Raw genomic sequence first — 26730 nt, 5'->3', positions numbered from 1 at the left:
ATTCGGCTATAAATCCATTTGTTCCCTATATTGGCATAACCGTTCAAGTACGATTTTCTGTAAAGTCATCTCTGGCCTCACACGAGCAGAGCCACAGAGCCACATTCCAGCATGACTCTCTGCTACTTCCTTTGCGACCAATTAGTGCAATGACAGAGCAGCAGTCACTATCTGATATTCCTAGATAACACTCCGAGTTCTTCAACAAGATAAAAACTTAGCAAACCTGGAAATCCCCGCTTGCTATGTTTTGATTAGTAATAGAACTCTAATGAGCAACTGATAGCTGCCACTTCCTAGTGACATCTTTAATTGACGTCTTATGTCCAGCAAACTTGCGTCAAACCCGGCACCTGTCAGGTATAAATATTACCAACGTTGCCTTAAGCAATGAGCGAACATGTTGCTGATGCCAGCTGCCTGCATGACCCCGTGTTGGTAAAAACTAGCACTCTGTCGCTGCAGCCTGCTATCCTGTGGTGGTGAAGCTACTGATTACCATTATCGCCGCTACAGCGCGACCTATGGTGCAGTACGCTTGAGGAGCCGTGCAGCCGTCCTCTGCGAAGACATCCAGCCCAGCTGCCCGCGGACGCTGTCACCCCTCCTTCCTCCAGACGCGCTGAGAGAAGCCGCTGCCTTTCTCGTGCAGAGAAATCCAGTCCCGGCGCTTCCAGTTTACCCTCGCAGGTGACTGGGATATCGAGAGAGACCCCTGAAGGAGATACCAATCCTCCATCATTCTATTCAGAGGTATGGTGTTGACTAAACCCTTAGAAGAGAATTCTTGAAACAAACCTTGGCAAAACCAACTTAACTTAAGCTACTTACTTACTCCCCTTCTCACGTGTTAGACCTAGGTCAGGCACACTGGGGTAGGCTTAGTTAGAAGCACCAGTTGAGTATGTTAGCCTAATGTATATATGACTGTATATATGTTTTATTACTTTTAAACCATTGTATGGCTAAGAAACCATATCAATGCTTTTACAGTTCTATTTCGCTATTCTTATCTTACTGTACGTACTTTTTATAATAACAGTTATTGCAATTGTGGCAATACATTTCTCTTGTATGAGAAGAAAGACTGTTCAATAAATGTTAACCTTTATTGATACACGCCCGTCTCTCTATTCTCTACATACTGTGAAAGTAAACTGCACTAGACTGACTGAGTGAAATCTGTGTCTATTGTTTCACACGACCCTAGAGATCGACTCTTGATCTGAGGAGCAAAGTTGTCATGTTGCACGGTTGTTGGAAAGCTGAATCCCTTCTTGTCTGTGCCAAGGAAGCTGATCACTTCCTATGCAGAGAAGAAAGTTTCCAGTGACCTCTGAGCTAGTTGGTAACACAACCCAATTAAGTTTAGCATAGTCAGTGGAGGCCTGGAATATAAGCAGTTCCACGTCGATACTACTGTTTATGTTATTCCAATGCGCAGGGCCTAGTGGGAAACTAGGAACTACACTACAAGGTGAGCCTTGTTAAGTCAGCAATGGAAGAATACCAAGCATCCACTCAGAACTCTGTGAGACCAGAATTTTCCTTGACTGGAAAAGCACGAAACTGTTGAAGTAATTGAATGTATAGCAGAAATATGAGGTACACATGAAAAGGGGTTAACCCAAAGCCCCGTCTTTATGTAAAGTAGGCAGCACAGAGGGTGCCTGTCCTTCAATGGCAGCTGGAAGTGCCCAGCAAAGTCGCTGACAGCATGAGATGACAGATGCTGACAAGGTCTCTCTGCATGCACTTGCTGCACCCGGAGTTCTATTTGCGCACTGAAGCCCCCATTAGAGTGAGATCAGCCTTCAGGGCCCCACTCAAGTACTGTGGCTTACTCCAGAACAACATGCAGCAGCAGTTGTACTGTTGCCCTGTCTTTTTTATTGATGGAATTCAATGACTGACATTGCGCAAGCAGTAGAGAGAGAGAAGAGAGAGACAGCAGTTTTTTACCTACAATTTTGAAGTACATACCATTGTCTGTGCTACTCACCCACAGTGGGTCAAATTAAAAGCCCTATAGAAAGTTAACCCCCAAGTTGTATACCCCGAGCTCAATTTTAACCAGCCCAAAGTTCCCACGCCTGTATTTTTCGAGTAAAGAAACACCAAGCCAGGGCCCCCACGCACCCCCTTCTTACATCACGGAGAGAGAACAGAATGGTCCATCAGCCACCCCAAAGCCTGCCCTGAACATTGAAAACTCTCTATATCATCAACGCTCACCCCGACTCCCATGTACCACCTGATGAGAGCATGTGATAAATGAGAATCAAATCCATATGAGTTAGGAATCCGATGCGTAATTAAACTGGAACATCGTGGTCTGTGTGGTTATTCCCCATTACATGGACCTTGACTCAGAATTGCGCTGAACCAGGGGTGAAGAATGTGCACCCTCCTGGTACCATGCAACTCATAATCGTGCAGAAAGAGGATTACCACTAGGTTCATGAGCACACTTTGCTAATCCGGATCCTGGTCTCCATAATTAAAAATTGCCAAGAAACATACATTAAGGAGCTGGAGTTTAGGAAAGTTATGTTTTTTTTTTCAATTAGCCTACATGGAATAAGCATCGTTAGTAGGAGTCATAAACAGCAGTTTCCTGAATATCTGGAACAAAAAGAATCATGCACATGAACAGTTAGTGTCTCTTACACCCACAGCAGAACACACTGGGAGCACCGTCAAATATTTGAAACAGTAAAAAGAGATAAATATATATTCTGTTACCATAAGTGTAGTGTAGGTGTAGGGATAGTGATAGGCCAAATAACAGACGTCCTCGTTGTGAGAGAAGGTGACTGAAAAAGTCAGCGTGTAGTAGCGTTTCCCGCTCAAGTCGCCGGAAGTTGCTGTCGTGCGGCAGTATGGATTCCTGGAAAACATGGCCAAAACTCAATTAGACCCCTGCGTAACCCGCTTGTACTGATGTCATGACTGGTACCAAGGAAACAAATAACCGTGAATACACAATGTTTACAAATCAAGATTCAGACAAAGCACACAATGGACTCACTGTTTTGTGACAAATGTTAGACCCGAAACACTTCTCGGGGTTCTTTACACAAAGGCAGCTCACTCACAATGCCGCCTTTGACTTTGCAGGGTAGGCTGACTCTGAAAGAGCTCGCCTCGCTCGTGTCATGCAAGCCAGTTTTCAGTCTTAATACGCGAATAGCCAACTCGTGCACTTTGGAGATAAGTATCACAGCAGATTGCACCCATTGCTAAGAATAATTTTCTCCCACAGCGCCACTTATGTAGTTACCGAACCTTTCTGATAGTAAGAGTACTGCGTGGGGGGCTTCCGAGAGACAGGGCGCATACGGAAACCGAAAGCAGCAATTTTGCTTTGAATATGTGTATAACACTCAACATTTGCAACACATTTCACACACCTAAAGCACATTGTACACTGCATCTATATTAAAAGCTTCTTAGCACGAAACAGATATTTTTCCCCATATATTTTAAGCAGAAACCTATAATTAACGTGATCTTGCAAGACATGCGTAGCCAAAATGATCAGAAAAATAAGGTTTCATGGTCACCAGCAAATCGTAGCTGTGAATGGTATTCAGGTATGAAATGCTAATATTTTTGCAACTAATATCGTTTTAAGGAGCAAGACATCTGCACCTTCAATTGATTTGCATGTAAATGATTAATTAATTATTGAGGCATTTCACATGTGCCCCTAGAGTCCAGATTACAATTAGGACTGAAAGGGCCGGGTCTATTCTGGACCTGTCTTCCAAACACAATCCGACGGTTCTTTTTAGCAGCATGTAAGCGTCGAGGGGAGGAAACTCGGTATTATTTCCAGTGGCTTGAGAAAGAAATCCCCTGGACACATAAAAGCCTATGCAAGTTTCTCTTCACTAGAGGAGAGGTGAGTCAAGAATTGTTTGTTCACCCTCACCACATCTACCTACTGCCCTTCACTAACCCCCTCCTCTTATCCTACGAGTGTGGCCTAAATTCATCATCCACGAATTACACAGAGACCGTTACCAGCATTGTCCGGTCTACTTTTCAGTGAACTGAGGTGAGTGTGAATCACCTCTGTATTCGAACATCTTTAGTCTTGTCTTTAGGGACGCTACAGTCATTTGATGTCTCCCATCCCTCCACTTCCCAGAGACTAGGCACTATCCCATTTAGCCTGTATGTACTTTTTACCTTTTTACCAAACTGATGTATTCTATATATTGAATAAATCCATCAATTTCAAATACTAAGACCTCTTCTTCCCTGGACCCCTACCATCCTCAGTCCTGATGAGAACCTATAATTCTGGAAGGGTGGAAACGCCGTTGACATGAGAATAGAGACTGACAAAGTTTCTTGCTTTATGCAGATACAAATATGACATCATTGTATCCATGACTCTTTGTACCTGAATTTGCTGCCTCACATGTGTATTAGCCAATCACGTTTTAGTTGATATCCTTTTCTTTTACTTCTTTTAATATTATTCCTTTAGTCTTGGTTGACTATACACCTGGGGTCTACTATTTCTTCTTTCACTGTACACAACGTAATTGATTGTCAGAATTTATATTGGTTTTGAATAAACTCGGTTCGGCTGAACTGTTACATACTGGCTGAGTTATTATTGCTCGTTTTAAATGTATGAAATATTGCATTGCCTTTGTATGTGATGTATTCTGCACAGATATATCTGTAATACCCATATACCGATGTGTAAAATCAGAACGTTTTTTTTCTCAAAGATTACTTGATACCCCTGTTTGCATGGACATAGGGGTTGCTTTTGATGTTTTGTTTAAATATTCTCCTGAATGAGGCACAACAACCTCTCTTTATCGACTCAAACCACACGATATAAACTCTTCTCTCCTTGCCTGACTAGTACAAAAAGACATCATTCTAGCTAACAAAAGCGCTTCTTCACCTGCAAGACAAAACATGAGAAAGAACAAATTCCACTGCTCACATGAAATTCAGCTATTAATTCTAAAGTGCGTTTCCAGGGAACTGCGTTTCAAGCTTACAAAGTTTAGCTAACATAGAAAGCATCACATAAGCTTTCCATTTAAAATGACACAAATAAATAGCATTTCCAGTACATGAATAATTGTCAGTTCACAACACTAGTTCATTAGGTATACACCTGTTACAACGCATTTGTTACAACGCACTACTGTTACAACGCGACTTTTACAACGCATACCATTACAACGCATTGCGCTGGGGGGCGCTCTAGGATAGGGAATAAGTATAATTTACTATCCAACACCTTCCCTAGGGTCCACGGGGACTGGAGTTAGAATAGTAAATTATACTTACCACTATCCAGCACCTCAAAGCGCTATGCGTTGTAATGGTATGCGTTGTAATGGTCGCGTTGTAACAGTAGGTAGTTGTAATGGTATGCGTTGTAACATGGTACATCCGTTCATTATGTTAATGTTTTCTGCTGGTTACATTCACTTACTACATTAATTCTTCATGTTATTTGTCATTGGCCTAAGCACATCATGTTACGATGTAATACATTTCACAATTCTAACACGTCACGTTAACACACCAAAGGATTGCATGCAGGTGCACTCTATAGGTGTGATTTTAATGCACCTCTACAATTTAATGTGGTTTCCAGTACATCAGAACTAAACATTTTGACTCCGCTATTTAGGCAGGGATTGGATTGATAAATTCTGCTGTAAGCATGCATCTCTTTGCGCTTTTCCCCATTTAAATTTCAGTAGATACACCTGAAGAAATCTACTGAAGGAAAAATGTAAATTGAACATTCATTTACAAGTTTCTCTTTAGAACACTTTGATTAAAGAATATTTATGGCATCAGGTAATACCTCACACTGCAGTGTTTGCATTTAACCCGTTCGCTACGGTGCAAATTCCCAGCTGTGCAGGCAGATTTTACGTGTGAGGAAATCGGACGCCCCCCAGCCATCCAACGCACCCGCCCACCATGACGTCAGATGGCTGGGGGCCGTCCGACTCATGGTAGGCGTTAGCAGGAGAGATAAATACCAGCCCCACTTGTAAACTGAAAAACACGACTGGTCACTTTCCTCATGTGCTGATCCTGGAAATGCAAGCCGACCAATTTCGTATTCCAAATATTTGCTGTAACTACAGAATGCTCGCTAAATATTATTCAAATTACAAATGTAACATTTTACTAATCATAACATTTTAGGAAGTGGGACATGTTGAGAGTTGCAGGAAGCCATGCTTAAGTTATGCCGCTCACCTATAGAGCTTTAAAACTCTTTGTACAGCCCTCAAATCTGAACATGGAAATTTTTACTAATACTGGCTGTTTTTAGTTTCAGCAGGACTCTAGTAGCTGACCAGGATTTACCATTTCAGCTGACGTACTGCTAAGGCAATAAACGTCATTCCTGGTATTCCTGATGGCTGGGACGGTGTGTTTTTCCTTGACAAAAGAATGTTCTTTGTCTTGCATTCCCTCCCACAACGCGCTGCCTGCTGACACAGCGCTCCTTAAGTCCTTCCTGTGAATCCCGACACTCAGGACCTCGCCGGACCCGCTACGCGGGTCCCGCATCGCCCCCTGATACCGGCGACAGCTCTACAGACCACCAGGGGCAGCTACTTCGCAACCGGCAGGGCTGCGAGCATTAGCAGGGACTCCGAGGACCAGGAGTCCCTGCGCGCCCTTTTGATCAGCTGGGCTGCTCTCCCTGCCGGCCCCGCCCGCCCGCTCCTGGAAGTAAAAGTCGGCTGCACCTGGGAGCAAGTGCATTCCCTCCCACAACGCGCTGCCTGCTGACACAGCGCTCCTTAAGTCCTTCCTGTGAATCCCGACACTCAGGACCTTGCCGGACCCGCTACGCGGGTCCCGCATCGCCCCCTGATACCGGCGACAACTCTACAGACCACCAGGGGCAGCTACTTGGCAACCGGCAGGGCTGCGAGCATTAGCAGGGACTCCGAGGACCAGGAGTCCCTGCGCGCCCTTTTGATCAGCTGGGCTTCTCTCCCTGCCGGCCCCGCCCGCCCGCTCCTGGAAGTAAAAGTCGGCTGAACCTGGGAGCAAGTGCATTCCCTCCCACAACGCGCTGCCTGCTGACACAGCGCTCCTTAAGTCCTTCCTGTGAATCCCGACACTCAGGACCTCGCCGGACCCGCTACGTGGGTCCCGCATCGCCCCCTGATACCGGCGACAGCTCTACAGACCACCAGGGGCAGCTACTTGGCAACCGGCAGGGCTGCGAGCATTAGCAGGGACTCCGAGGACCAGGAGTCCCTGCGCGCCCTTTTGATCAGCTGGGCTGCTCTCACTGCCGGCCCCGCCCACCCGCTAATCGCCCTATCAGTTAGTCATTTAAAGGGGGCGTAGATCCCGCTGCGCGGGAGCGCGCGGGAGGGCGCCGGGAGAAGCCCGGGACAAGGGCGGGACCGTCTGTGGCCGTCCGGGGCCGAAGGAGGCCGGGCTGGGCCTACCCCCTTTCTCCTTGATTGCTGTGTTACGGTATTGACTTAGCCGCGCCATTTTTGACTTTGCCATAGACTACCTACGCCATTTGTTCCATTCTAGCCACAGTAGTGTTTGTCATTGTTTTGTATATTTTATAAAGGTTTCTGTTATCCCTGTTTCCTGTCCTGTTCACGGGACGAGATGTCTTCACTCGAGGGAAACTCTGTCACAGGAACGGTAGGGTCCTCCATTCTAGGCCCTCTGGATAAATTCTTCGCCAAAATTAAGAATGAAGTCGATAGGGAGCTCACACTTGCAGAGAAGCGAGCTGGGCGACGTCTCTCTATTGAGATGCTAAAACAAAGACCCCTCCCGCCCCGGGATGTAGCTACAGGCTCCTCAATAGACTTAACTAAATCCAAAGAACACAATAGTGACTCTTTCTCCATAGAGGATATCCCCCTTATTGTTCAGACTAAGTATCCTGACCAGAAGGATACTATAATTATTCCTGACCCTATTCCCTCCCACACATCTGATAACCAGATAAGAGACTTATGTACTCCTCTTAATGATCTAGCTCCTCTTCATGATATAAACATACCTTCCCCCATATTTACCCCAATGGGGCTCGACCAACATCCTCTTAGTACACCCGACGGAAAGCCTAAAAGATCACCCACTAAGGCTACCAAAAAGGTCCCTAATAGCTCCTCTGGCTCCCCGCCGAGGAAGAGAAGAAGGAAGGGAACATTTAAAAGGGGAATTAGACCTTCCACAAATTCTATGAACACCCCGCACACTACTCCCCAAAAGGAAGGGAAAGCGGACCCAACAGGGCACTTGATTTCTAGGTCAATATCTGTTCCTAGCTATGCAGGGTTATTGAACGATATCGACTGTCTTATAAAGGCTTTGATTCTTCCCCTCACTGAAAGGGTTATAAGGTTAGGGGAAAAAGTTGACCAAATCCTTCAAGGGCAGAAGGGTATACCTTGTCATAAATCTGATGAACGTACCAACATAATCCAGTCTATTAAACAACCTAAGCTACCGACTGGTACCCTAAAAACAACTATAAAATCCACAGTAGGGACCCCCAAACCCGTACTAGACAGTAAATCCAACAATAAATCTGCTTCAGCCAATAACATTACTAGCAAAAATACACCCCATCTTAACACAGGGACCCAAAATAGACGCTCTAACAACATAAATCCTCCAGGCAATACAACCTTTGATCCTAAAACAAGAACAAGATCAACAAATATCTTTGACTTACCGCCAGAATGCCTAAACTATGTCATCGTACTTACAGGCGTTCCGCCTCCGCCAGAGGGTAACCGTGAACATCATTCTAATCTCAAAAATAAGGTTATCTACTGGCTGCGGAAAAATAGACCACTTCCTATACACCTAAACAGTGACATCGTTTCGGTCAGGCGATGTAAGTGGGTGGGCCCCAGACCGAAGGACATCGAAGGTGATGTGATCATAGTAAACTTTAAAGATCACAGACTGGTCACATACATCAGCGATTGGTTTCCTGGGAAGGGCGAGGGGGGGATTGCCACGCATAACTTAAGTTACTTCTACCCGGAAGTTATGATGAAGCCCCCACCCCCTAATAAATTACCAACGAGGAATAGAACCCATCATTTTATGAACAAATGGAAACCGGAAGGCCCTTATGGACCCACTATAGCCTTGCTCCCAGCTCAAAGACATCATAATGGAAATAACTCTACCTCCTTTCAACCAATGCCCATCCCTCTCCAACCTAAGAGCCATAGATCACATGTTCCCTATAGATCAGATCCACCGATGATTCCAAGGGCCCATGATCCTTACAATATCACTAGTGATTTTTGTTTTCCATCCTGGCAGCCAAACCAACCCCTGCCAAATTACAAAAATCCTATTTCCTATAATCATTGGGACAATTTCCAATCTTATAATCCCAAGGACTCTTGGAATATACCGCTGACTAATTTATTCCATCCTCTCTACGGACTGGATGAGAATGAATGACTCAATGAGACTGATAACAGAGGGAAGTTGCTTGAGGGGTACCGGATGCGTGAATGTATCACCGTCCAAAACGTTTCAGCTAGTCCGTCAAAGGAGCAACAGGTTAATACGGTGGCGGGGGAAATTTCATCAAGACATGCTTTGAAGCCTAGTTCCGTTTCATATCATCCCCACCCAACTTCCATTGACTGCTCTACTGCCACCCCCATGACTTCATCCGCCACCCTAAATATATCTCCCCCGCTCCTGCGAAATTCCTTGGTGAACACTGGTAGCCCACAGGCGGTCATTAGCAGGGTACTCCATTTTAATTCTCTGCTATCATGGAATGTGGCGGGCCTAGGAAGTAAAGTTGCCAATAAAGCCTGGTTAGATGTTATACATAAACACGGTATCCTGTGCTTCCAAGAAACATGGCTCCTTGAAGAAGTTCATTTGTTAGGGTATCAGACCTTTCATTCCCCGGCTAAGCCGTCAGCACAGGGACACAACAAGGGTGGGCTCTGTGTTTATGTATCAACAACTGCGGATGTCAAGGTCCATAAATTTTTCTCCAGCCATTACTTTCAAATATTATCTCTAAATTGGGGCCACAATGAGAAAATCTTATTGGTGAATTTTTATAACAACATGCCTAATAGTGAAATGGAGCCCACTATGTCAAACATGCTGTGTCACATGGCCCGATTTGTTGATGATTCCAAGGGGGCAAAGATAATTTGGGTGGGGGACTTTAATTGTACCATTTGCTCACTCACTGAAACAGATTTGTGTGGTTTGTCAGACTATGGGGTGGAGGGCCCAATTCATTTTTCTCATACAAAGATGGGGTCCCTTTTAAATGGTATTGTCTTCAATTTTGATTTTTCTTTTGTCAATCAGATTTGCTCACCTCCTGCCCCTTTTGAGCCAACCTTCTTTGGTAGAGGATGTAACTCAATTATTGATTTCGCCTTAATAACCCATGCCAACCCAGGGTTTATAACTTCCTGGGAAGTCGGAAAAGATATATCTAGTGACCACTATCCTTTGATAATTGGTGTAAACGTAAAAGGACGTTCTGACAATAAGGGAATTCCCCGCATGTACCCATATAAGATCAACTTATCCAAAACCAACGGATATGTTGTAAAATGGGAAAAAATTGTGCCTAGTGCGTTCCTACAGAAGCTGATTACTCATTGTGCTGCTGATGTCAATGTTTGTTTGGAGTAACACGGGGCGCCCAGTAATGTTATGTCAGCTTTCGCTAACATTCAACACCACATTAAAAATATGCTGCTCCGTGTGTCTAAAAGTAACCCAATAACCTCTGAAGGGTGGTTCAATGGGAAATGCACGAAAGCGCTGAAAGATCTAAAAGGAGCCCTGTCCCAGAAACCAAGAAACCCGCCTATAATACGCGAGGCCAGGAAACTATATAAATTAGCTATCAAAGAAAGAAGACTGGCATTAAAAAAGAGAGCGTGGGAATCACTGATGGAGGCCTCTAGACAGAAAAATAGTTCTCTTTTTTGGAGGGTGGTAAAAACCCTATACCAACCGAGGGAAAATGGTAACACAATGGACCTTGCCATAACTGGTGAAAGATGGCTAACCCACTTTAGCCAACTGTATAATCAAACGAGGGTAGATGACACTACACCACCTTTAGGGGCGAGTCCAATCGTAGATAAAAGTGTAGCCAACAGTGGATGTGAACACCCCTCATCCCACCCATTCCCAATAGATCTAACTTTTACCATAGAAGAAGTCCGTGACGCAATCAGGGAAAGCGCATCAGGTAAAGCAGCTGGACCAGACTGTGCCCCGGTAGACGTTTATAAAGCTGAACCGGATCTCTGGGCTCCCCTGCTTACAAATGTTTTAAACAAGGGAAACCGAAGTGGGTTCATTGAAACATGGTCGGATGCCATAGTGGTCCCTATATTTAAAAAGGGTAGTAGGGACGACCCTACCTGCTACAGGCCAATATCCTTATTGGATGGTCTAATGAAAGTAGCAGGCAGAATCATTTTAAAAAGATTACAATTATGGGAGGAAGATCATAACGTTGTGTCACATTTGCAGTACGGGTTCAGGAAAGGTATAGGGACAGCTGAACAGTGTTTAAATCTGTCCCTCCTTATCTCTAAGTACACCCAGGCCAGAAGCGGAGCACTTTTTATAACCTTTATCGATTTAAGCTCCGCTTTCGATTGCGTAGACCATTCATTATTATGGACCATGTTGGGTGAACTGGGTATTGACGCCCGTATAATTATTTTTATTAAGGAGCTTTATAATAATTCAGGGGCAAGAGTGAGGTATGGCAAACAGGGGGAATGCACTGAAAAATTTCCAATCTCAAGAGGGGTGAGACAAGGTTGCATTCTGGCCCCACGGCTTTTTACTTATTATATAAATTCAGTCGGACAACACCTCTCTCTCGTACCAAATGATTACCCCACTGTGAAAGGCTTACCAGTACCAATTTTATTGTACGCCGACGATGCGGCCATAATGTCCCAGACCCAAGTCGGCTTACAGAGGGCGGTCACCAACTTTGCAAGTTACATGAAGGACAGAGGTCTTAGAGTTAATATCTCAAAAACATTTACCATGCCATGCACCAGGAAGCATAATAGAGCCCCTTGCAATATATTCCTGGACAAACAAAAAATAGCACCCACTGATAAGTTTTGTTATCTAGGAGTTCTGTTTGACAGACGGTGCCGCTGGAAGCCGGCGATTGCAGCTAGAAAGCTGGCGTTCATCCGCACCATAGGCGCCCTGCGCGCTTTTTCTGACAGACTTTGTGGTAAGCCAATTAAGGAGCTGATCCAGATCTATCGGGCCAAATGTGCTTCAACAGCCACATATGGTGCGGGCTTATGGGGTACTGAGAAGGATTACTCCCTGCAGGGCTGCGAAAATCAATTTATCTGCTACCTATTGGGTGTGCCTAAAAGTACCTCTACATTCATGGCGCATATCGAGGCAGGAGTTAAATATCTCAGTGACACTATTAAGATGTCCCCTATCCTCCTGTGGCATAAGGTGTGGGTAACACATGAAGCTAGTTTCAACAGGGACCTCATAGAAGATTGTGTGGCCTTAGATGGGGTTGCTAACTTCAGATGGTTAACATACGTAAGATCAACATTTACCGAGCTGGGACACCCAGAGTACTTTAAAAACCCAAGAACCATGGAGGGTATCCCAAGATCAGCTCTTAAAAAAATGATAACCAGCCACCTAGAAACTGTGAGATGGAACCTTGAAAAACAAAAACACACAGTCTTAAATTTCCAGTAAATTACCCCCAACGAAGGTTTGCAAACCTACCTGACTGTTGTCCCTAGCCCGTATCAGCGAATGCTTCTGTCTCATCTGCGTTTGGGGACTTTTTATCGCTTGGTCACCTTACCTGACATGAACAATTGGTCATCCAGTAAGTTGGTCTGTCCATGCGATAATATCGCAGTGCAATCTAACATACACATAATGTTTTTTTGCAAATTATATACCAACCCTAGACAACAATTTTTGAAACCTTTATTAAACCGATGGGGCCTAAGAAATTGCAGACCAGCCTTTCATAAACTGCTACAGCTAGAAGATGACCATGTGATCTTCGCCGTTTCATGTTTTTTAAAATCGGTTATAAGGTACCCTAAATCCATTTCCCTCCCCGGTACCTCGATGCCTATTGTTGTCTGATGATATTGGATCTTAAATTTATAATATCTGATGTTTTATTCCGTTCCCTAAACAAAGGTTTTTTAATTGTCTAAGTAAGCAACTATTTGTATCAACTATGTATATGAATTTTCAATTGATGTATTTGTTATGCTTTTATGAATTTACTTGAAAAAATCGAATAAAGCTTTACTTACTTACTTACTTACTTACTTCTTTGTAATCTGAGGACCAGCCACAGCCAATTTCAAAGGTTGCAGAGAAAATGATTTTCTTCTGAGCGACCAAATGCGTACACCGTAAAAAGGTAAGTGACCTTTTCAAAAATCTCTGGATGGTCATTTCAGTGGGACCCAGCTTTGTCTGCAAACTTTGCTCTGTGCTCATGTCTTATGAATACAGTAGACTAAGATTGGCATAATGCACATGGAAAATACTGTAAGGACATGTAACGAGTAACATGTTCTGCAACTACAAAGAGGTTTTCTAGGTCCTCCATTTTAGGTTCAATAACCTAAGTTCAAAGCACTACATTCAAATGTACTACGTTACAGGTTCTGAGTTCTAGAAGTCACAAGGTACAGCGAGTGACGATTAATTCAAAATACAACATGTGCGAACATTGATGATACATGGTGTGACTTTAGGATACAGGGTGCGAGGTATGAATTATGAGTGTGTATGTCAAGTACAAATTGAGGATATAACAGTTGAACATGTCTAATCATGGAGTTACGTTACTCCAACGTTCTCACATGTTGAGTTCCTTGAATCCAAGGGAGCTCAGTAAAATCATGATCCAACGGACAATAGCTATAGCTAGCCTCTATCTTCTGGTATTGTCCTTTTTCCCTTCCTTTCTCGTCCTAAAATGAACTGTGCTTGTACCTAGAGTCTAGGGTGATACAGTGCATACAACCTTTTAGCAAGAAACATCACAAAAAAGTTAAGGATTGTACAACCAACTACAGCCCTTTCTGTGTGTTTGTTGCCCTTTGGCATCCTACCCTCCTCCAAGAACCTTACAATGTTTTTTTCTCTGTCACCAAAAATATCCATACACATAGTGATAGTAAATAGGTAAAAGTGCATTTCGTATTGTGGCTATTATTCTGTTTTAATAGCATGAGTAAAAAAAAACAAAAAAAAAATGGAAGGGGCGCTAGAGGAAGTGAAGACTACAGGCCACCATCAAGTGCGAAGAACAGTGGAAGATATGGGAGGAGCTTTTGGCAGTGAAAATTAAATTCAAGTGTTGTGTCTATTGCGAAAGATGAGGAAGTGAATAGATCCAGGATAGTAAGCATGGAGTGGCCAAGGAAAAAATCAGTGATAGGAATGTTTAAGGGAGTTAGGCCTGACAGTTCATAGCAAAGATTGCTATACTTCCAAAAAGGGGATGATCAACTAAACTTACAGTTTTACCCCCTACAAATACCAGGCCCAATCATCAGGCGCAATAGAAGAACAGTTAACACAACCACTGACTTAATAGCTGCACTTTGGTCTTTAATACTGCATTTGCCCTCTTGCAAAGAACACTCTCTGAATCTTCCAGTGGCCATGGCCAATATGACCTGATCAAAAGCAATCATTCCACTGTAGTGAAAAGCTTACCAGGGCTTGAGATAGGAACTTGGATTGATTCCAACACACAGTCCCCACCAGTGCCCAATCGACTTCCAGGAAACTGAAATGGACGTGGAAGTACGGATAGGCATCAGAAATGGTCAATGGAGTTTGCTGACTCCAGTGCCCCTAGGAAACAGTACCCATACTGTCATCTCCAACTGTGCCATTACACTGTCATCCATCTACTGCCCTCGAGAGCACAGAAGTTGTTGAAGTGAAGCTACTCCTGGAAAAAGCTTTGTGGATCTGGAAGACAACCAGAACTTTTCTATAGGCACTGGGAAATGGCACAAGTTATGGAATACATTCGAAAAGACCGACCCTACATTCTCAGCAGTGAGAGTGTGAGATTCTGAGGATGTCTGCTCAGAGCCACAGGTCGATTGTGGTCTGGGACACTTTTTTGTCTTAGTCCACAGATAAATGCCATGACAGCTCGGCAAATTCCCATAGAGACCATCCTGTACAAAACTGAAGTAAAAAAACACAGAAAATTAAGTTAGGAAGCAGGTAGAGAGAATGACGATTAAAGTACATGCTAGTATCAAAGTCATAACCGTTATCTGTCAATGCAGGAATCACTTGCTAAAAATCAACATGAAGCGAAGCAGACTGTCATTAACACACTGCGGAAAGAAAGGTGGTGGGGTTCCTTCTCCTTAGGGCATGGGGGAGGTTTGTGTTTGTCCTAAAATTATGTATTCTCATAAGGCTTTTCATGATCCCTATGCTTTTGATTAGTAAAGGGATATATGTGCTGTAAGTGTTCAATAGAAGGAGTCAGGGTTCATCGAGGAAACAGAGGATAGGGAAGTGAAAGGCAATCGAAAGAGAACCATATATCACAGAGATAGAGAGCATAATGACTATCAAGCATGCTTTCTAATGTGCTTGATGAAGTAGAAAAGTGGACATTCTGTAAGCTAAATGAAAAACAAAAAGAGAAATGTGTGTTTGTGTGTGTGTGTGAGACGTTCATCTGTGTCATGTGACTGTCGGACCTTGTGCCCCTCTTCCCATTACCAAGAGTATCTGTGCAGGTCACTTTCTTCGTGTTGAGTCTGGAACTGCAAGCTAACACTGTTGCATGTTTGCATAGCCCTTAACATGGTCTGCGGCGTTTTGGATAAAAACTGCACTTTTCAGCATGAGTATGGTCGCTGACGGGGATCTTATTGTAGGCTGACACTCCACTCATGCAATTATTTAAATAAACATCTATCCTGCCTTTTCCCGATGACTGCAGAAAGTGTGCTATTCTTTGACAGTTAGGGCCCTATTCACTGGTTCTTACTTCAGTACTCAGGAGTCAAATAAAATGTATATTTTCATGTGCACTAGAAGTTAGCTAAGAAAATCAACAAAAATTAGGATTCCGGAAAACAATATGTGAGTATGAACCTGAGATATGTACTCACAAGTACCCTTACTCCCTTTGTAGAAATAAGTAGTGTTTGTTGGGAGAGGTATGCGGTTTTGACAGCACAGCTCTAATTCAAAGATGGATTCTCTTTGATTTCAACATTTGCGGGTGCCCAATACATTGAGTCACCTTTATGAATCTTACATTTTAGCAGCTTTAAAGAGTTGCACATCCATACAATGTAAGTATAATCAGTATATGTGCAAGCATTGCTTTGTCGTTCAGGGCGCTTGTTTTATCCTAGGTAGGCATTTCTTTGTAATTTCAAAACCTTTGATGTTTGAATACTGAGAGTGGTGTATTGACTATATACATTTTCTGCTTTATTCTTCTGCTGGGAATCCCAGTGGGAAGTTTTCAATGACATAAATCCCAGTGCTAAAACATTTAAGAGAGTCCTGCATAATAAATAGAAATGCAATTCTAAAAGCAAAGTGATTACATCACAGGTAGCAGATAATCCATGAGCTCCTAATCAAAATCAAACAATGAGACTTTAGAAATGGCACAGGATGATGGGGCGTGGTTTCGGCGCCGGTCAAGATGGCTGCATAGTGGAGCAGCTCCCCCACGGCAGAAACTTCTCCCGTACCTCTACACTGCCTCCGCTGGATTTTCGGGACCCGGCTGCAAGCGCCATGCATCGGAACACTTGAGGTGCCGGTTTTGGTGCAACCAGCGCGATGTGTCTGCTATTTCCTCGACCGCGCTCCTCTCAAGGATGGCGCCCGCCATTTTGTCCAGCGTGAATGGCTTATAAGGAGTTTAGCGCTTTCAGTAATGCGCTTTATACTTGATGTTTGACGTTTCCTTTGTTCCTGCTGGGCTCCTCCTCCCTCCTGCTTCAAAGTGATGATGTATTTGCTACACTCCTGGATGTTTGCCTGCACCTTCATTCTCCGGACGCTCACTCTCTTCAGAATGCCACCATTTTGAATAACTGTATCCTCGTGGTTTCAGTCAGCAGCAAATGTTCGGAGGCTTTTATTTTATTTCATGCTATGCCAGAGCCTTCTTTTCTTCAATGTGTCGAAAATTCATAGTTCCTGGGCTGATTTTTCCTCCTTTACCACATAGCAGATTATGGAATGTTGTTTGACATCTATCATACCTCCTTTTTGATATCCATGCTACCTGCCATACTCCGAGTGGATTTATGTTCATACAGCTTCCTCCTGGTTTTTACCTCAAGTTTGCCGCCATTTTGAGCTCTTGCATCCTCGCTGCATTCTGGATGCCAATTCTTGGGAAGTACCTATACTTCTTTTGACGTTTCTCCTTGTATGTTGGCTACTTGTTCATTGTGCCTTGCACTCCTCAGCCAAATCCTCCATTCTTTGCGCTGGATTACAGGAACCTCTTTGCTGGACAATTTTTGGTATGTTTTTTTCATGTGTGTGCATCATAGAGTAATTCAACTTTCATGAACAGATTGTCAACCGACATCCTATTCTGTGTGTGCATCATAGAGTAATTCAACTTTCATGAACAGATTGTCGACCGACATCCTAATCTTTCTCTCAACTCACCTACGTCTATGAGTAAATTGCGCACGCCAAAATTTGTCTTTGTGCCTTCCACTGGTGTGCAAGCATCACCCTCCTTAGCTTCCAGTTATCCTTCGGCTGGTAGCCAAATGTCTGGAATAACGCCTACTCGATCTGCGTCAGCACAGCCTGAATCTAATAAATCTTCTACTCCTACTACTTCGACTATACACTTGAAACACGATCCTCCTTCTCCTGACAAATCATCTTCTCCTATCTCTACGGAGTTGATTTTAGAGGAAATATGTGCTCTAAGTCGATTTATTGAGGAGAATAGCAGTGATATGCAGCTTTAGAAAGAAAAGTGGTCAACGATGGATGATAGAATCATTTCTGTGGAACAACAAGTTATGGAGATTCAATCTAATTCTCAACGTATCTCTTCTTTGGAAAAGTCGGTTCTGTCCCTCTAGCAACAAACAGAAGATTTGGAAAACAGAAACAGTAGGAACAATCTTCGTATTTGCGGTTTGCCTGAATCCTTGAAAGGTGATGACCCTGTGACCTTCTTCACTTCTTTCCTTCCAAAATTACTGGATATGCCAACCACTGCTTCTCTCAGTATTCAAAGAGCCCATACTCTTGGTCCTCGTTCATCCGCTTCAACAAAACCGCGTGGAGTCATCATTCTCTTCTTGAAATTTACTGACTTAGTCTCTGTCCTTTCTGCAGAAAGAGCTAAACGTCAAGTTTCCTGGCTTGGTCAGAAAGTGTTTCTCTCTGAAGATGTCTCCAACGCCACCGCGACTAGAAGAAAAGAATTTCTGAATCTTCATGCTCCTTTGAGATCTCTTGGTGCTAGATACGGCCTGTTCCATCCTTGCACCTTTAGAGTTACTCATCAGAATCGAACATGGACCTTCCTAGATCCCGGTGAACAAAAGAACTTTATTCACATTCAATCTAGTAGTGGCATGGATACTTCTACTCCTCCTACTGGTTGATTGGTTCAACATTTAAACATGCTCATTTTCTTGTTCTCCTTGCAGATTCCCTGTTGTTATCTCTTGTTAATTTTACTACAACTGTATTTTGAATGTTATGTGAATGTTTGCTTGATGTATTCATCATGTTGATCCTTTCTAATGTTGTTTTCCTCTTCTCATTTGTTATCAGGTATTCCCTCACAAATCCGTCCCCTTTGACCTGTTAACCGTGTGGCCCTTATCCTCTGGTTTTTATGTTCTGGCGCGGTTGGATTCCTGTTCCTCGAGTAGTCCGTCTTCTTGGAGTGTCGCCATTACCCCACTTCCCTTTTGTATTTCCCTTCAGGTATGTTCATTTCAGTCATCCTTTTGGATATGTTCTGTCTCTTCTTCTCTTGCTTTTCCCTGTTCCTGTTTTCTCCCTTCTCCTCTTTTTCTTTCATACTCTTCTTGTTTCTTTTTACTATCTATTTTTCTCTCTTCTCTTTATTCAGTCTTCCTCTTTTCGGCTCTTTCTTACTTTTTCCCTTTCTTGGTTATCAAATCTTTGCATACATTTGTGTATTTTTTGATGTTATTACACTTATCTCGTTTATAAATTTAGTGTTGTCTCTTGGAATGGAAAAGGTTTTATTAATCCTATTAAATGGCAGAGAGTACTTTCTCATCTATCTTCCACACCCCTGATATTGTTCTTCTACAAGAAACACACCTTACTGATGTTGAATCTCTTAAATTAAAAAGAAGTTGGGTTGGTACAGTTTTATGTTCCCCTTCTAACAACGAAAAAAATGGAGTTGCTATTTTAATTCATAAAAAATTGAAGTGTAAAGTACTGTTCGAAGACAAAGATATTGATGGTAGATGGATTTTGGCTAAACTTCTAATCAATTCAATTCCCCTCACCATTTTTAATATTTATGGTCTGACTCAACCTGATTATTTTTTGGGCCCTTAATTACGAGTAAATGTTTTCAACACAAGGATGACTTTTTTTCTTTTAGGAGGTGATTGCAATCAGATTATAGACCCATTCCTCAATCGCAAATCCACTGTTCGCTTTACCCCCCACCAGCCTCGCAAACAATTTTTAGATACCATTTCACAAGCACATCTTTCTGATTCTTGGAGACTCACACACCCATACACTTTGGATTATTCCTTTTTTTCTCCTCCTCATGCCTCTTTTTCTAGACTAGACTATATCTTTCTCTCTCAATCCTTATCTCAAACCTTACTGTTTTCTTCTAGCGACCCCATTTTCATTTCTGATCATGCTCCTATTGTAACAGACCTTGATTTACTTCCACCTCACCCTGTACCTTCTCGTTGGCGCTTTAACTGTGCCTTTCTTACAGATCCTACCTTCTCTTTTTGCTCTTTCACTAATGATTTCTTTCAATTTAATTCAGATCCTTATACTCCTTCTTATATCCTTTGGAATTCTTTTAAAGCTACTGTGCAAGGTTTTATTATTGATTTTGTTTCTAAGAAAAAGAAGCAATGTCTTCAAAAACATAAACTCTCTCTAGCACATATTAAGAAATTGGAACACCAATTTTACACATCTTTAGATAAATGTATGTCAACAGAACTTTTGTGAGCAAAAATTGCTTTCAACAAACTCACCACTGATGATGCTTCTTCAATCCTCTTTCGCAGTACTGCACGTTACTATGGTGGTCGCAATAAATCTGAGAAACTCTTAGCTAATTATCTTAAATCTCGTAAAGAACGCATCTCTATTGAATCCATTTATTCCTCTGACAATGTTCTTCTTCATACAGACAAAGACATACTTGACCAATTTCAATTGTTTTACCATCAGTTATATACTACGGAATCTCCTCCATCTCCCTCTCTTATTCAATCCTATTTTGAAAAACTACTTAAACCTTCTACTTCTCATCTCAATTTTCCAGCCATTGAACTTGATCTCTCACTACATGAACTCTCTACGGCCTTGTCTTCCCTTACTAAAGGTAAAACACCTGGCCCTGATGGCTTTCCAGTTGAATTTTATTTACATTTCTCTGACCTTTTATTGCCCAAACTTTTGTCACTTTTTCAATCATTTTATTCTTCTGGCAAAGCCGAGGGTTCCTTTCAAGACGCCTCCATTTGTCTTATTCCAAAAGAGGGTAGTGACCCCAAATTTTGTAAAAATTATCGTCCAATCTCATTAGTTAATGTTGATTATAAACTTTTTGCATAATTAATCGCTTTACGTTTAGACCCATTCATGCCGCATCTGATTGGCAAAGAGCAGTGCGGTTTTGTCAAGGGGAGACTCACCTCCGACAACTCTCGACTCTTTCTAAATGTCTCTCGATCCCTTTGGCTGCTATCTCTGTAGACGCGGAAAAGGCCTTTGATAGAGTGGATTGGTATTTTTTGTTTGCCTCACTAAATTGGCATGGCTTTGGCCCCAAATTTATTTCTCTCATTTCTTTGTTATACTCTTCACCCAAAGCTTCACTTCTAATGAATGGTCAACTTTCCTCCTCCTTCACCCTTCAAAGAGGTGTACGCCAAGGTTGTCCTCTCTCCCCACTTCTCTTTGTCTTAGCCCTTGAACCTTTTCTATCCTCCATCCGTAATAACACCTCCATCTCGGGTGTTCCCTATGTTGATAATCAACTAAAACTTTCTGCATATGCAGACGATATTCTTTTGTTTATTTCAGACCCAGACTCATCTATTCCCTCTTTATTGTCTGAATTCAAAGCTTTTTCCCTTGTCTCAGGATATAAAATTAATTCTGATAAGACAGAAATTCTTCCTTTGACTACATTTTGTCTTTCACATCTTTTTTCTTCAACTGGCTTCACCTGGAACAGCACAAAGATCAAATATCTCAGTATTTGGTTCTCTAAATCTTTTCCCTCCTCCATTAAATTGAATATATCAGCAGTTCTGTCTCGAATTGATCAGCTGTTTTCTTCCTGGAACCGCCTCTTTCTTTCCTGGTGGGGTCGTCTTGACTCAATCAAAATTATGATTGCGCCTATCCTTATTTACATTTTTTCCATGTTACCTGTGCCTATTCCTGCCCTTTATTTCAAACGTATTGATTCTTCTCTTTCAAAATTCCTTTGGAAAAATAAAAAATCTAGAATTTCTCTTCTAGCCCTTCGTAAAGCTAAGTCGAATGGCGGTGTCAATTTTCCAGATTTACGCTTATATCACAAATCCTTCTATTTACGTCAGGCTTCTCGATGGCTCTCATCAGAAACCTCCCCCTTTTCTCTCCTTTGGCTCCAAATTGAACAATCTTTACTATTACCCTTTTCCTTTGAGGAGACATTACGCTTTTCCACCAAATCTCCTTATACTTCTCTTCCTTTGTTCAAACATACTTCTTCTCTTCTGAAACCTTTGGTCCTTACACCGATCATTTTGTGTGACTCCTTTTTACATTCACCCATTTGGTATAACTCTTTTATTCTTTTAAATAATATACCTATTTGTTGTACTTCCTGGAGACTAAAAGGTATCATTTGGGTCAATCATCTTTTTGATGGTGTATCTCCTCGCTCTTTTCCCCAATTTCAGCTGCAATTTCACTGTCCTCGTTCTTTTCTACAAAAATATACTATTCCTATGGAAATAATTCTCGATCGCTATTATTATCTCCCTCCCTCAATTTCGCCGACGCCCCCTTCTCACCTTCTTGTAATACTTTCTACCCTTCCTAAAGCGTCTCTTATTGATAGATTCTTCTCCTCTCCTAATCCAGACCGTGTCAAGTCCAAATTAGAACTTTCTTGGGAAAGTGATTTGGATTGTACTTGGTCCATTGCTCTTTGGGACAAACTTTGGTCCAAAATCTTGAAAGTCTTTCGCTCTGCTTCTCTCACTCAATCGCTATTTTTTCTATATTACAGATTTTATCTTTCTACTCTTTCTCTATCTCGTTTCAACTCCTCCTTTGACTCTAAGTGCTGGTCTTGTGTTACCTCCAATGCTGATCTTCTAAATCTATTCTTTTTCTGTCCTACTGTCTCTACCTTCTGGAAGCAAGTTTGGTATAACACTTCCCACATTTTCTCACTTTCCATTCCATACTCAATCAGCCTTCTTTTTCAAGGCAGTCTCTCCGATTCTTTAGATCTCCCTTCACATTCACATGGTCTTTTAGACCTTATGCTTGCCCTTGCATTTCAACACATTTCTTCTAACTGAAAATCCCTCATGAAAATTTCCATACAAGGTTGGTGGAACTCATTATGTAATTTTCATACTCATGATGTTGCCTTTGCCTCTTCCTGTAAGCCGAGTCGCAATGTAGATCTTTACTGGTTACCTCTCATTACATTTTTAGATCAGTTGGCTCAAAAGAAACTTCCTCATGTCAATTCAGAACATTTTAAACCTCCTTGAAGGATTTTACTCTCTCTTTTCTGTTTATTTCATATAGTTTACAGTTTTCCTATTTATCAACGTTTTTATATATTGTACATTCTTTTTATGTTATTACTTGTACCATTTACTTCCTTGCCGAGATTTTTATAATATTATTCTGTTATAGAAATGTTATTCTGTTATAGCATTATTTCTCTTCCCTTTCCCTTCCATCTCTCTCCTACCCCCTTTCCTCCCTCCCACCTCATCCCCTTAAAATCCTAAAAAAAAGCTTTTATTTCTCCATTATGACATTAGTTTTGTTAGGTTTTCTGAAGTACTTTGTAACATACTTTTTCTCCTGCTGATGTCACACTGCTGTTTCTTATTATTATTCTTCAATAAAGCTTTCAAACATAAGAAATGGCACAGGATAACTAAACATTATCTACTCCAAAGTAAAAAATTACCTGCTCCAAATATGGCTATCATGACTCCTTTATTCAGATACAATGATGTGAGTCTAAATGAAGTAGGAACTAACATGCAACTTAAGGCGTGCCTTAGTATTTGGTGGGGCAGGAACTGTGACTTAAATTCCAGATGAACATATGGTTCTCCCACCACATTTAGAGTTGGTCAGACCACCAAGTTTCCAAGAGTGAAGCCTCAGCTGGTTTTATTTTTGGGAACCCTTGACCCACCAGGACTGTTACTGAAATTTCCACTCAGTGTCAGTAGTGGAGCAGGGTATCTCTACTGATTTCTCCTGACATTTTCAGAATAGGATAACTGCAGACGGGCAGAGAAAGCAAACAACGGTCCAACAATCAGAAAGAAAACACCCTTCCAGCCAGAGGCATTGATGTTTTTGTTTTCCTCAAACACATTTATATTTGGGAGTTTGTTTTAGAAAAACAAAAACAAATGCCAGGTGGTCCAAAACATCACACTCGTATGATATTCAAGGGTGACTTTCTCAATGCAATGAGACACTCCTCCACAGGTAAGGGCAGAGGTGAGGGTATCTTTCAGCCCCCTGGGTTGACAGTTTGCCAATTAAAATATAAATCATTCTTATTTCTACTCATATTTAGTCATGCCATAATTTAAGGATTACACAGTTTATTGAAGGGCAAACAGGCTAAAACTCAGAGGCAAGGAAGGCTAACGTTATTTACCACAGTGTTTTTCACATACTTTGGTTATTTTAATAGTCTTAAAATTGGAGAGGATTTTGTATTCCGATGTTGTCCACAGTTGTAAATTTCTGCAGGTCTGTAAAAGGCACATTTTTAATGGCTCAGACTGAAATTAATGTCTAGGAAAGACCTGACCTCACATAAAGGCCTTTATGACTGCATGGCTGGCTGCAAAGAAGCACAGTAAAGTATTGATTTGGTCCCATCTCATTGATATCTGCAACTGATTTAAAGAAACAAAAAATCACCCTTTATTTGCCACCCAGGGCAAATTGTTAGCAGCAGTGCTACTCCTACCATTTTTATTTTCTATCGGCGATGTGGGAGCAGTGAACCCCTGGCCTTAGGCCTGTGCTTTCCAGACAATCCGGCTCAACTCCATCAAGGAATGTTTTTCTCCATTTCACAAGGGTGAGTATTTTTCTCCTTAGCCCATTTGTACATTTGTACATTCATTCTCAAACATGACGAGAATGGTGGGATTGACCCTTCCCTCTGATAATTTCTATGAGGTATTTCCTGCTTGGTGATGTTGACTTCTACACAGTACTACACACCATTCCAAACTGGAACAAGGGTCCAAGGGAATGTTTACCGACCAACCAAAGATTAAATCCCCAACTTCATTACAATACATAAACAGCAGAAATCTGGTGGTCAAAAAGAAGACTACAAAGCAAGAGATGTAATTACTGATTAAGCAGCCACCACAGAATGTGTAACACCATTCAACCTTGCATGCGGGTGATCAACCTAAGATATAGGAAAGTAGCTATAAGATTTCCATCAACTGCCTTTCGTCGTCAGTGTCATCATCTGGAATTCCTGCTTTCCTACCACACCACCTCACAATCAAGGAAGGTATCTGTGTGGATCGGATGACATGTTAGTCATTAACAATACCTCAAGGAAGGAAAAGCTCAGAAAACAGAAACCAAAAAGGGCAAAAGAGGTGACAAAAATGAACCTACGATCCTATGCTAGAGCAATTAATGAAAAATGTGGATGCAGTGCAATAAATGTGAGAGATTTAAAAACAATCTGGAAGCAAACAAACACTTTTATTCTGGTATGACTTCCAAACCTGTTAAAATAGTGCAGCAGCGGCTTAAAACAAATATGCCGCTGATCTAATTGGTCTACTAGTTTCAGCCAAAATAGGGGTTATTAACCTGGCTTTCTTCAGGACCCAATCTTAATTAAGCTACTACATTAAAAAATATACATTTTCGTGCAAAGTGTAGTATATCAAATTAATACCTCCATACAGGCAGGGTGATCTTCACTCCTGTTAAAAATGGTGACACAAAAAGTAAACAATAGAACCTGCAGTTACAAATCTCTTACTTTGTATTTTAAACTTACTAGGACAGCTGCACTCACCTGTCCTGTGCGAGGTATTGACCTCACCTCACCTGGTAACCACTCAGGTTTTCAGAGACCCCGCCGTGTAAAAAAATCAATTTTGCTTTAATGGTGGTACCTCTAATCGTATTCCTGTGATTGTTGCACTCAAATTCCCAGTGCACACAGTTCATCTTTAGAACACTATTTCCTCTCATAGCCAACGCCTCCAAAACTCCACTCGCTGACCATCCGGCCTCAGTGGCATAACCTAATGCACATATAATGGTGTTATGTGCCTCAACTACTATTCAACACCACTATCAAGGTTGTCTGACCAAAGTATATATGCCTGAGGTATGACTAAAGTTTGCTGGATTTGGACACAATGTACAGAAGTTGTATAAAAGAGCATGCCCTGCTTGCTTCATACTGCAGCCGTGGGCACGCTGTCATATATAAAACCAAAGGCCCCTTCGGGATCATAAACCTGCCAATTACAACAGGCTCCACTGTGCCCTTAGATAGTTTCCAGAACAAAAATAGTGCCAGTTCCTGGGCTCATAAAAGCCTGCTCGTCAAACCGAGACACCTAATGAGCAATCCTAAGTAAGCTTTACATTCTCCGCGATCGTCACGAGTCACGGCCGTGGAGAATCCATGCTTAATAACTGAGAGTCTAACTATTAGGCAAGTGAATAACGCAGCCGGGTGAACAATATTGTATAGAGAGAATGCTCTCTAAATATAGGCATTAACATTCCCACTTACACAGCAATATATGGCTGCCTGGGGGTATAAGCAAACATTATGCCGACAAACTCACCTCTCCGTCGGTGCCTTGGACCTCACCTAAGTTCGTGGGAGGTACCGAGGAACTAGAGAGTCTCCATTTTCAAACACGGGCGCTCGATGTACGCCGCGTCACGTGATTGACGTGACATCCTGTTTTGAGAACTACAAAATGACGTCGCCACACAGAGGCTTGTAGTTCAATAGGGAAAACTCATTATACTGCTGTCACTAGTATAACGAACCTAATACATCAATCCCATAATACAAATGGCGAATCGCCCAGGGTAAACCATTTTTAATTAAAAGAACGAAAACAACAATTACGTTGTTACTCGCGAATTACCGCTATCAAT

The 26730-nt window shown here is 42.1% G+C and overlaps 1 protein-coding gene across 2 annotated transcripts in view; it reads right to left on the bottom strand.

The window, feature by feature from the left end:
• Positions 1–26730, bottom strand: part of AGBL1 (AGBL carboxypeptidase 1) — a 3462078-nt gene that overhangs the window by 2207897 nt on the left and 1227451 nt on the right. For both annotated transcript variants that reach the window (XM_086958112.1, XM_086958114.1), the window contains exon 16: positions 2746–2890. In XM_086958112.1, coding sequence (XP_086814238.1) covers positions 2746–2890 — 145 coding nt within the window. The remainder of the gene's footprint in view (positions 1–2745; positions 2891–26730) is intronic.

Source organism: Lissotriton vulgaris, chromosome 2_1 (assembly GCF_964263255.1).
Source record: "Lissotriton vulgaris chromosome 2_1, aLisVul1.2, whole genome shotgun sequence".
Taxonomy (NCBI): Eukaryota; Metazoa; Chordata; class Amphibia; order Caudata; family Salamandridae; genus Lissotriton; species Lissotriton vulgaris.
The sequence above is the reverse complement of the archived record's forward strand: the minus strand, read 5'-3'. Positions and strand labels throughout refer to the sequence as shown.